This window comes from Alnus glutinosa, chromosome 10 (genome assembly GCF_958979055.1).
Source record: "Alnus glutinosa chromosome 10, dhAlnGlut1.1, whole genome shotgun sequence".
NCBI lineage: Eukaryota > Viridiplantae > Streptophyta > Magnoliopsida > Fagales > Betulaceae > Alnus > Alnus glutinosa.
Window position 1 is genome coordinate 588,983 of NC_084895.1, and position 12,443 is coordinate 601,425.

Below are 12,443 nucleotides of genomic sequence, written 5' to 3' on the forward strand. Positions count from 1 at the left end.
GTAAATTTTTTTAAGTGGAAAACAATACAAAATGGTATCATTTTTCACTACAGCATCCATACGATAGTTTTTAAACTACCGCACTGACGCCGAAACAGAATAGCGATTATTCTGTAGGCTAATCAACAAGTAATTTGCAAGGAAGAAACAAGAAAATCACCCAAAAACAAAGAGAAAACTTTGAATTTTGATAATTAATCAATAACAATAATCTGCTGAAAAACGCCCACAATCGAGCTTAAATAGCTGAAAATTAGGTTTAGGAGAATTTTTGCCAAAAATAGCAAAATCTCGAAAACCCTAATAAAACGAAATACGTAATAAAATAAGTATTCTGTCGAAAATCTGGCCCAAATCGGGCTCAGAATCACCTCCTAAACAATAAACGAAAAGTTACCATAAATGAAAAAAATATCTAAAATTAGGGTTTTGACAAGGAAAACAGCGGATTTTGGGGCTCGAAACGAGGCGCACCTAGCGAAGCTGGTGGCCACGACGTGCGCGCCGAAGAGAGCTTACCGAATTGGGGTCATATGCGCGAAACGGATACTCGTAGCCAAAATTATGGCCAAATTACTGCAACGCACTCGAAAATTGCTCCAATTAGGCCAAATTACGATTTCTTGCCAATTTTGCGCTGATCCGCCTGCTCCAGGTATTTCAGCGCCATTATTGTGCAATCTGACAGCTCAGCGTCATCATACTCGGATCCTCCTGCATCACGCACGGAAGCTGAATCCTCTTTTCGGTTGCGGTACCTTTTTCTTTTTTTTTCTTTTTTTTGAAATGGTACCTTTTTCTTTTTGTTCTTCTTTATAGGTTTACGCAAGTCTTCTCCAGCAACCAACCTTTTTTGTTTTTTCTTTTGTCAATTGGGCAAAATTTGGACTTACATCATCATTCTTATTTTCTTTATTCCCTTGTGGACTATATTTGTTAAAACTCTTGAATACCTACAAAAGACTAAGAAACCTCCAGCATAACTTTTATACAATCTTTTCTCACATTGCATGAGTCTCACATGTGAAACCTACATGCATGGACTCAAACAATGTAAGAGAAGTTGTGTGGAAGGGGTTGTACAACTCTTACATAATTTTTGCACAACTTGATAACTCTAATTACTCTTTTTTTTTTTCTTTATTTATTTATTATTATTGTTATTATTATTATTATTATTATTTTTTATAATCGACCATTAAATTTATTTTTCTACATGTAAGTCCTAAATATTTAATAATAGATCCTAAAAAAAAAGTTATTAGAATTGTACAACAAACATTACTCCTTACAAAAACATAAAATCAACACAATAAAACTAAATAAAATTTAAAATAATCTTAACAAAGTATAAATTAAGCGTATAAAAAGCACACAATAACGTGCACATCACAAAGACAAACAGGAGTTTTCTATTTTTTCCTGCTTGTTGGGTACTGGTTTGAGAAGGAACTACAGCTACCATTCTTTTTCTACAGCAAGGACCGAGAGAGGAGGGAAGTTCTTCTTTCCTGTTTTAGGTTTAGACCGATGGAGAGATAGCTAGAGGGAAAATGAGAGGTTTTTCCTGCTCTGTTTAGCACTGAACTGAGAAGAAAAGTAGAGAATTTTCTGGTTTTGTTTACAAGGAGCAGTGAAAAAGAGACAAGAGTCTTGGGCTCTATTTATGCACGGTCGAGAGAGGGATAAAGGGTCTGTGAGGAGTTTTTTGTTTCTCTAACAGAAGCATGAATTGCTACAAACCGAGAGAAAACAGAGAGAGAGAGAGAGAGAGAGAGAGAGAAACTTGCAGAGAAAGAAGAAGAAGAGCAGTGCGTGAAACTAAGGGGGCTGCACCTTCTTATATGGCAATCTCGAATGGTTAGGATCAATTTGGTTGATCTTGATCAACGGTTGGAAGTCCTCTACGTGGGTGGGTGCTGTCATGCTGAGATCATGAGTTAGAAAATATCAGAGGACAGGTGTTCGGTGATATCTGCAATCTACAATTCTATGGCGATTGAGCGTTGGGTACTGGCAATCAAGCGCCGTGTGGATCGAGCCCCAGATCTAAGGGTCAATCGTCATTGTGGATTGATCTTCAGTTTTGAAGATCGATTGCCCATTTCTAGATTAGTTTTTTCTACTTTGTTGTATTCTAAAGTTTAAGGTCAAATATCAATGAATATTTAGTTCTATAAATATTCAAATAATTTTTATATTCTTTTATCATTATCATCAAGTTTTAAGTTTTAAGTTTAATTTGAGACATTATATTTTATGTATTAAAATTTGATGCGCTACATCGAGGAAGGAGTTTCCTAAACAAAATTCCAAAACAAAATAAAGATAAAAACAAGCCAAACTCTTTGGTCGGTTCTTCTTCCTCAAGCAAACCTTTTCTTGGGAAAAGAAAAACAAGCCAAACTCTTTGGTTTTTGCCTCTACTGGTGAAAGCATGCATTAGCCAGTCAAGGTCTCTCCCCCCTCCCCCAATCTTTTATTTATTTATTTTATTTTTTATGATTCAACTACATTATTATGCAGAATAATGAATCAGAGCCTAACACTCTAATAAGCACGAGCACATTGCTCGAAATTTGCAACATCACGAAGACTCTAAAGAATTTCTTCAATTCATACTCTATTCATAATTTATTTAACCGCTACCTTAACTGACCCATGAGTTGTAAAATTTGTCACTCTACAAAGATGCCTAATTTGCCAAACTTGTCGAGCAGAAAGAATTATTCGTATATCAGCCACCAATTGTCTGTACCTCATGCACCAATTTGGTCCAATTGCATTGACCGCATTAACCACCTGTGAGGACTCTCCCTCTAAAATAATATCCTGAATCCTAGGTCGCAACAAAATTCTCCAGCACATAAAGACATTTTATGTGCAAGCTTAGATTTGTGCAATTAATTTAACAACCAAAACCACTCAAAACTAAAAAAACTCAAATACACCCATATCTTACTTTCACACAAAAGAGAATTAAATATAGATTCCAAACATGAGAATACTAGTTGCTGCCTCTCTCTACACGAAGCTGTTGGCTTCAGCTCCCCCCATAACCGAATGAGGCTTCAATATATATTGACCAACAAGACTTCACCATTCATCCCATTTCCCCTTTCCCCTTTCCCCTCTCTCTCAAAAAATAAAAGAAGAAGAAGAAGAAGGTGTGTGTGAGTGTTGTCCCACATCGGAGAGGTACGTAGATTGAGGCGGCCTTATATATAAACTCATTCCTCTCTTCAAGATATAGGTCATTCTGAAGAGATGTGCTGGATTAAGCTTGTAAGACTGTCTTAATCTGTCTGTAACTTCCTCTTAAAATTCTTCCGATGTGTCGTGACTTCATTCCATTTCTCCGTTCCCCTTCTCTCTTAAAAAAAAAAAAAAAAAAAAAAAAAAGAAGTTCACTATGAAGTAAAACGGAATCAAACGTGGATAACCAAAAAAGAACAACCAAGAAGAGGGACCCACCATGTGAAAAGTTTTCACAAGTCACCTTTACACGACATGTATATATATATAGGAAAATTATATTTACACTTCTTGCACACAACAAATACACTCACACAAGACACATTAGGATGAAGCACACACATTGGACCCCACCCTAATGTGTCTTGTGTGAGTGTAGTTGTTGTGAGGATGATGTGTAAGTATCATTTCCTATATATATATATATATATATATATATATATATAGCCATTTGAGCTTCCTCAAACTATCAAAAGTAGTTCTGCTAATTTAAAGGACCATAGGGAGAAAGAAGACATGGGAGATAAAAGTCGCCATCCTCACCCTGCTGACAGTGATGCAAGTGGTATAGTACTCTCCCGGCCTCTCTCTAATTGATAGTTAATTACTTGTTTATATATAGTAATTGTCAAGAGTATCGAAAGTAGTTGCATTTGCTCTGGTCAATCTGGGTTTGATTCTGATGCTACGAATTAGCCACACATTTGGAGCTGGCAATTTAGGTTTTGCAACATTAATTATACAACTTGCAATTAGTTAAAACCTAATACTATTTCCATGGGCTAGCTGAATATAATCCACTAACAGTTTTTTTCCTAAGTATCTTTGCCAATGGGTAGATTTGCATGAACACTGACTTATCAAAAGATCTGTATGAAAAAGCTGCATATCTGGTCACAACTCTCGATTGAATCTCAAACATGTATTGGATTTAAGATTAATAATGTTGAAAAATGAACCTCAAAGTTGCACTTACTTCAGTCATATCTAATATTTACTTTTATTTATTGCCAAGTATTTTTTTGAGGATGGTAACATTGAACTCTAGGTCAATTATGTACGGTTAATAGTTGTACTAAATTATGCGGTCAAATATGCTATCCTAATAGAGAAAAGACTCTTGCAACTGCTGTGCAGGACCTACCACATGGGTCCCACCCCATGTGTCTACAAAAGTACACAACAATTGCACAACTATTGTGCACCAATCAGCTCTCATCCTAATACCTACCCTATCAAAAAAAATTCAACTGCAACGGATAGCACCTAAAATTCCCCTCTTTAGAAGGGGAGAGGCTGAATAAATTACTCGAAGGTATTCATATAATACATTTGGGGAAGTTTAAGAAGTACTCTACTGCCCAACCCTCTTACTTCTTATTGATTTACAACTAAATATTGTTGGGGTGAATGGCAATAACAAAAAAACGCAACAGAAATTATCTACCTCCTTTGTGCAAATTAAATAGTCAATCTAGCACCAAAGTATCAACTCACCAAGAAACAATGCAGAAAAATAAATCCAACAACCCACAAGCAAGACACCAAGATTTTTACGTGGAAACCCTCCAATGTGATGGGAAAAACCACGAGACCTATTCCTGTTAAATCTTCCACTATCAACAATAATGGGTTTAAAAGTGTCTTCTCTAAAACAATATCTAGAGGTTATTACCACATCGATCAAGAATACATACATTCTTGGATACAACATAAATTCATTAGTGTGGATTCCAACAAAAACAAATAAAGGTCTCATTAAGTGGGGATGACCAACCAAGCAACTAGAGAGGAAATCCAACGATTGACATCAATCAATACGTAGCTCTTGTCGTCAGGAACAACATACTGAAATTTCATCAAGATCGGACCATAAACGATCCTCCAATCTCTGACGAAAATGGCTAGGTAGAAAACTCTATTTTTCTCCTCCTCCTCTCACTGTTTGGTCGAACCTCTTCACAAAACTAATTTCTTTTCTTTGTATGTCTCGGCTGAACTACAAGCCCCCCTCCCCCCCCTTTTTTTCTTTTTCTCTCTTGGTCGCAAGTCACGCACAATGCGTGACCTGCTTCTTTGCCAACAGAAACAGAGGTTCTTGCCTCTATTTCTTTTGGCTCACAAAGGTTGGTCCCCCACGTAGGATGGACCACCCAACAAATCTCCCCTTCCGAACTAGGTGGGGGGCTCCACCAAGCCCACTTTCCTTCTACAAATTTCAAGCTTTTGCATAGGCAATGTTTATGTCATCATATCTGAACCATTATCATCAATATGAATTTTCTCAATCTGCAACAATTTCTCATCCAACGCATCACGAATCGAATGATACCTAATATCAATATGTTTGGATCTTGAGTGGAAAGTTGAATTCTTACTGAGATGGATGACACTCTGACTGCCACAGTGAATCAAATACCTCTCTTGCTGTAGACTCAGTTCTTGTAAGAATTTTTTTCATCCATAACAACTCTTTGGCAGCTTCTATGATTGCAATGTACTCAGCCTCTGTAGGAAACAAAGCAACACATTTCTGCAATTTGAATTGACATGACATTGTTCCCCCTAAATAAGTGATCATGTACCCTAAAGTAGACTATATGGAATCAATATAATCGGCTATATTTGCATCTGTAAACCCTTCAAGCACTTGCTTACCGTTATCGAAGCACAAACATACCCTCGAAGTACCTCTGAGATACCTGAGAATCCATTTCACAACTGCCCAATGTTCTTTGCTGGGATTAAAAAGGAACCAGCTGACACTCCAACAACATGAGCTATATTAGGCCTCGTGCACAACATGACATACATCAAGCTACCCACAATTGAAGCATAAGATATTTTCTTCATTTCTTCATTTTCTTTCTCACTTGTAGGACTTTGCTTTGAACTTAGCTTCAAATCACCTACAAGTGGAGAGCTCACCGATTTTGCCTTGCTCATGTTGAACTTGTCCAATACCTTCTCAATATAACTCTCTTGTGATAGCCACAATCTTGCATTTTTCCTGTCACGAGAGATCTCCATACCAAGAATCTATTTTCCGGGTCCTACGTCCTTCACAGCAAAGGACTTACTCAACTTATCCTTCAATCTATCAATTTTGCTAGTGTCATAACCAATTATTAATATGTCGTCCACGTATAGCAAGAGAATAATAAACTCTCCATCTGAGAACTTCTTCCAAATACACAATGATCAGAAGTAGTTCTGTCATACCCGTGCTCAACCATGAAGGAATCAAATTTCTTATATCACTGCCTCGGTGCCTACTTAAGTCCGTACAAGCTCTTTTTCAACTGACACACTAAATGTTCATTGCCTTTAGTTGTAAACCTCACTGGTTGCTCCATATATATTTCCTCATCCAAGTCACCATGGAGGAAAGCAGTCTTCACATTGATGTTCAATCTCCAAATTCATATTGGCAGCCAGACCTAGAACAACTCTGATAGAAGACATTTTCACCACGGGTGAAAAAATTTCTTCAAAGTTAATACCTTTCTTCTGACTAAACCCTTTCACAACCAGTCGTGCATTGTACCTTGGTTGTGATTTGTTTGATTCAATCATGCATCTGAACACTCATTTATTCTTGAGTGCTATCTTGCCCTTAGGCAGTTCCACCAAGTCATATGTGTGGTTCTCATGCAAGGATTTCATCTCTTTTTGCATGGCTTCTTGGGACTCATTTTTCTGGTCATGTAGCATAACCTCCCGATAACTTTCTGGCTCTCCCCCATCAGAAAATAATACATACTCATCAAATGAATATCTTCTGGAAGGTTGTCGCTCTCTGGTAGATCTCCTCAACTGAATCTCAATGGATGACTCTGAGGAAGTTTGCTCTAGGTGCTCTTCTGATTCCACATTATCAATTGTGAGATCACCATTTCTACCAACTGTGTCAACCTATTCTTCTTATACATCTCTTCTACATTCATCATGTGTCACACAAGGAAGAACAATTGGACCCAAATCAACACGTTCTTCACATAGAGTCTATGGCTTGTTATTCTATTCCATGTCTTCAATGGTTTGATTTTCAAAGAAAACAACATCTCTGCTCTGTATGATTTTCTTTGTAACTGGATCCCAAAATCTGTAACAAAACTCCTCACGTCCATAACCTAGGAAGATACATTGTTTAGCCTTGCTATCAAGCTTGAACCAACTGAACAAGTCTCCCCGAGGACACTCCCATTTGCATGAGTTTTCAAAGATTCATGCATGAGTTTTTTTGGAAATTAATTCCTTTAAATTCTGACCAACACCTAAATTCTATCAATTTTATTCTTCTTCTTTTTTTCTTCCTAAAAACAAAGTGGGGTATTTTTAAAATTTTGATAGGGTTTAACGAAAAATTCTAACAGTGTGTTAAAATTGACTAACTAAGTGCAACGATGAATCCACAAATTGAACAAGTCTCCCCGAGGACACTCCCATTTGCATGAGTTTTTTTGGAAATTCCCCGAGGACACTCCCATTTGCATGAGTTTTCAAAGATTCATGCCTGAGTTTTTTTGAAAATTCCTTTAAATTCTGACCAACACTTAAATCCTATCAATTTTATTCTTCTTTTTTTTTTTTTTTTTTTCTAAAAACAAAGTGGGGTATTTTGGAAATTTTGATAGAATTTAACGAAAAATTCTAACGGAGTGTTAAAATTGAAAAAAATTAAAATATGAATGCCCTAAATTGACACTTTTTAAAGTTTTAGTATCTTTTTGCAAATGTGATGAAAGATCATGGGTTATAAGTAAAGTTTTCCTAAAGAAATATTTTGTTTATTTCGTGATGTATTTTTTTTTTTCGAATATTAATTTTCAGAAATATATGTATTTTATTTGTATTGAAAATAACAAAAATCACATCGACAATATCAGATTTTCCAGCTAATTTTCTTTTAATGCTAATCAAAATCCTATTAATTTTCTTTTAATGCTTTGATAATCAAAATCCAGATTTTCTTCTTACTTATATATATACTTTTTTTCATTTTACACTACACTTATGGGAACGAGGATTTTAATGAGATTTTCATGCATGAATCTAGAAGATGGCCGGTTTAAGAAAGATTTATTTGTTTGCGCTAAATGTTAAGTAAAAGATTTTGTTTTATTTTGTTTTCATAAAAAAAGAGATTTTGTTTAATTTTCTCTGTATCTTTTTTTTTCTTTTTTCTTTCTTTTTAACTGAATGTTCAGTATTAGATGAGTTTTATTTGTATTGAAATATAATCGGTATCACCCCATTAATCTCAATGATTCCTTCTAATTTTCTATTAATGCTTTAATATAATCATTATCAAGGTTTTGTCCCCTTTTTTCATTTTTTTTTTATTTTTTTTTATACACTTCTTTTTATTTTAAACAATCCAATGAGAAGGGGAATACGAGTTTCACTTCAACAAAATCTGTTTAATATTAATTGGCTTAAATAAACTCAAATGACTAAACCCTAATCTTAATCCTCATTTGACTAATTTAAGCAAAATTAAGGCCCATAACTGCAATTAGGTCTCCAAGAGTTCGCAGTCTATCCTTTGGAAGGAAACAGTTTTTGCATCAAGATCATAGCCAACGTTATAGTTCTGCTGAGCCAACACTCCAATAACACTGACGTCATCAGGCTTACTGGGGACCACAGCCATGCAAAATTGATTCGGACCAGCCGCAAAAAACATGCTCTCTGAGTCCAACACAAGGTCAACTCCCCCGGCAAAGTGAAAGGCGACCGGCGGAAATCCGACAAGGTCACGGTTTATAACACCCTTGTAGCATGGAGCTTCCAAGTCCGGTCTGTCTATACGTGATAGCATTGCATTCGCGGCCAATCTCTGTACTTCACTGCTAAGCGGCTCGAACCCAGCTCTTGTTAGATATGTATGTGTTGTACCCGAGTCAATTATGACTCCACCTGATAGAAAGGAAGAGGTAAATTTAATTATTTGATTAATATTTTAACATTTTTTTCACGTGTATGTTCAAAATTTATTTTAATAAATTAACAGATTTAACACGTACGTAAAACATTTAATTAAAATATGAGATAAATGAAAGAGATGGGGTTAGAGCATTCTTACTAGAATCACCAAAGTTTACTAATTAACCAAAATAGCTAAAAAAAAATCTTTTCTCTATTTTAGCCACCAACTTTTTTAAAGCACTCTCAGTAGCCTCTTCATTTTAGCCATTCACACTATTTCATTTAAATAATTTTTTTTAAAAAGGAGGTTGTGTGGTGCATGAAAGAGAAATAAAAAAAAAATGAAGAAAGAGAACATTTCAATAGTTTTTTTTTTATTGTTTTGGTGAGTGAATTATTGGTAATTACTGTTCACTCATTAATTTTTTTTTAAAACCAAGATTGGTAAGAATGCTAAAGAGTCATTTTAAATCATTTCAGCAAATTAACTCAGCAAAATAACAAACAAGCGTCCAATTTTAGTGAGTCTATTAAGAATGTTCTAATCGAAAAAAGATTAAAAAACAAGAAAGAGAGACAGAAAATTAAGACAGTAGTTTAACATGATCACCTTTGCCCGTTTTTGTTGATCTTCTGAATATTTGAGGGTCAATATCAAGCTCTTTCTCTCCCACGCTGATGCCATCTAGGGTTAGAAAGTACAAGCCAAGGAAAAATTCAACTGGGGTTGAAGGGCCTTCTATTTGCGCACCATCGCCCAAAACCAACTGATTGTGAGGATACTGAGGATCCCTTATAGGGCCAAGGCAGTAAGAAAATTTAGAACCCAGTTGAGTCACCAAGGATACTTTGTCATAGCCATTGTCATACCCAAGACCAACAATTCCGCTACCTTGGCCGTTGAAAGTAACATGATTGTTATTTGCACAACCAAATGCAATATCGGAAACCGACGTTGTTCCTTCGTCGGAGGTCTCGAAGGTCAGCTTTTCGGTGGCGATAACTCCAGCTGCGGTGCTGCCGTCGACGTAGTTTTGGGAGAACTTGCAAGTATTCGACGAGTCACACGGGGTGTTAATGCGGCTGCCGGGAAATATGTGACAGGAAGGAGACATGCAAGGCATGGTGGCGTATGTGGAAGACTTGGAAGGATCGAAAACTGGAAAAGTTTGAGGAAAACATGATGAATTGGCGCAAGGGAGGCACTGGGTCCACAACAGATTGCTGCCGGTGTCCATAATTAGGAGCTGTGGAACAGGAGGCTCGCCGATGGATATGTTTGCCAAAAAATATGCATGATATGTTTTGTCCGGAATAACACCGGCCCGGAAATCATCGCTAGTATTGCCGACAGCCAACCTTGCGTTTAAGTAGGCGAAACGTGCGGCTGAGCTTTCAATGGCAGATCCAACGGTGTAATTGTGAATGAGTTTGCTGACAAACCTCGGAGGTTTTGTGATGGTGGAGGCGGTAGTGGTAAGGGACGTGATGATCAGAGCAAAAGCAGTGAAGCAACAGATCAGTACTTGAAAGAGAGCCATGTTCTTGGCCACAGCGCTATTAATTGTTCTATTAGGGTGTATTATATATTAGGGTGTATTATATATATATATATATACTATTCCAAATAACAATTTTTTAAAAACACAAATTTTAAAGATTTATTTTCCGTAATCATATATATATATATGAAAGTCGAGTTCGAACTTAGAAATTGGCATAAAATTATGACATGTAACATGAACCTATAATTTTTAAACATTGAATCGATCTTTTAAGTAAAAAAATAGTTAAATTTTAAAGGTTTAACCGGTTTTGTCATGATTTTAATTAATTTATTGTGCTTTAATAAAAATGTCATGAGTGTGAATCTTCGTGAGACCAAAATAATGACTTTTTCGCATTATAACATTAAGTATCATTATAGTATTATGTCGTGAGATTTTATTTTAAAAAACTTTCCTTATTATATGGGATTTCATTAAGTTCAAAACTTTAATGTACAACATTATTGTTTCAAAATTACTTTCCAAATTAAAACAATAGAGAGACAAGATTTACATTTAAGAACATACTACATTAATTACGCATAATAGATCATATAGGTATTACATGCATTAATTTTAAAAAATTTAGATAAACAGTGAAGAAAAACACTGTATAAGTAAGCTGAAAAGTCATATTACTCTCTTAGATTGCTTATTTCATCTCTCTCTCTCTCTTTAGGATTTGAAACATCATGAATTATGAAATCAACAGCATCTAGCAGCAACATTCAAAAGAAGAACAGAGTGTTAAGTACATAATTTTATTTTGTTTTGTTTTTTCCATAAGACTTTGCATTCTTTTTTTCTTTTTCCTTTTTTAATGAAAGTTGAATTTGACGTTGATTCAGTCTAGAATTTCTATTTAATCAAAAACTTTGTTGTTGTTATTTTGTATCTTTGTGTTCTAAGCACTTTTTTTATTAGAATCCATATAATATTCTTACTACCTTTTTTTTCCTTTATACTTTCTAATTTTAACCATGTATACCTATGTGAATAAATTTTCATTAAAATAAATGTTTATTTTTCTCTATAATTTTTTTTCTTCTAATGTTTAGAATTATTTGTATTGAAATATAATAGGTATCACACTAAGAGATTCCTACTAATTTTGTATAAATGCTTTGATAAGTAGATTAAACCATGTATTCTTCTTACTATTTTTTATTGTTTGTTTGTACTTTTCATTTTAAACCATGTATACCTATTGGAACAAAGATTTAAATATGCTTTAATGTACATATATTAAATTAAGATAAAGGCTCGTATGTTCTACTGGATTTTTTTTTTTTTTCTCGTTTATGCGATTTACTCAATTTTCAGTCATTTTTTTAAACTGTTTTTCTGCTTTTGAAAGCAAAACAAGGCAAAAATTCATTTTATTGTTCTACACCAAATATTTTCATTATAAACCACTCATATGAGAGAAAAGATTTTAACATGTTTTAATTTATATGGATTAAACTAAAATTAAAGGTTTTATTTTTTTAATTCATTTGAATGTTTTATGAAATATTTTTGTTTTCGTTTGTATGATTTACTCGATTTTCAGCCATTTTTTAGAGTAGTTTTTTTTGCTTTTGAAAGCAAAACAAGGCAAAAATTTATTTGATTGTTGTGAATAAAATGAATATAAATACTTTCAAAATACTAAAGATCGAGATATTAAGCAATGATTTTGAGAAAAAAAAAAAAAAAAAAAAAAAAAAG

At 34.7% G+C, this 12,443-nt stretch overlaps 1 protein-coding gene across 1 annotated transcript; it reads right to left on the reverse strand.

Moving 5' to 3' along the window:
* Window positions 1–8,773: 8,773 nt before the first annotated feature.
* LOC133879797 (aspartic proteinase nepenthesin-1-like) lies at window positions 8,774–10,727 on the reverse strand. Its single transcript, XM_062318573.1, has 2 exons — window positions 9,797–10,727; window positions 8,774–9,177 (listed from the first exon to the last, which is right to left on the reverse strand). The coding sequence occupies exons 1-2, from the start codon at window positions 10,725–10,727 to the stop codon at window positions 8,774–8,776; spliced, it is 1,335 nt and encodes a 444-aa protein (XP_062174557.1).
* Window positions 10,728–12,443: the final 1,716 nt, after the last annotated feature.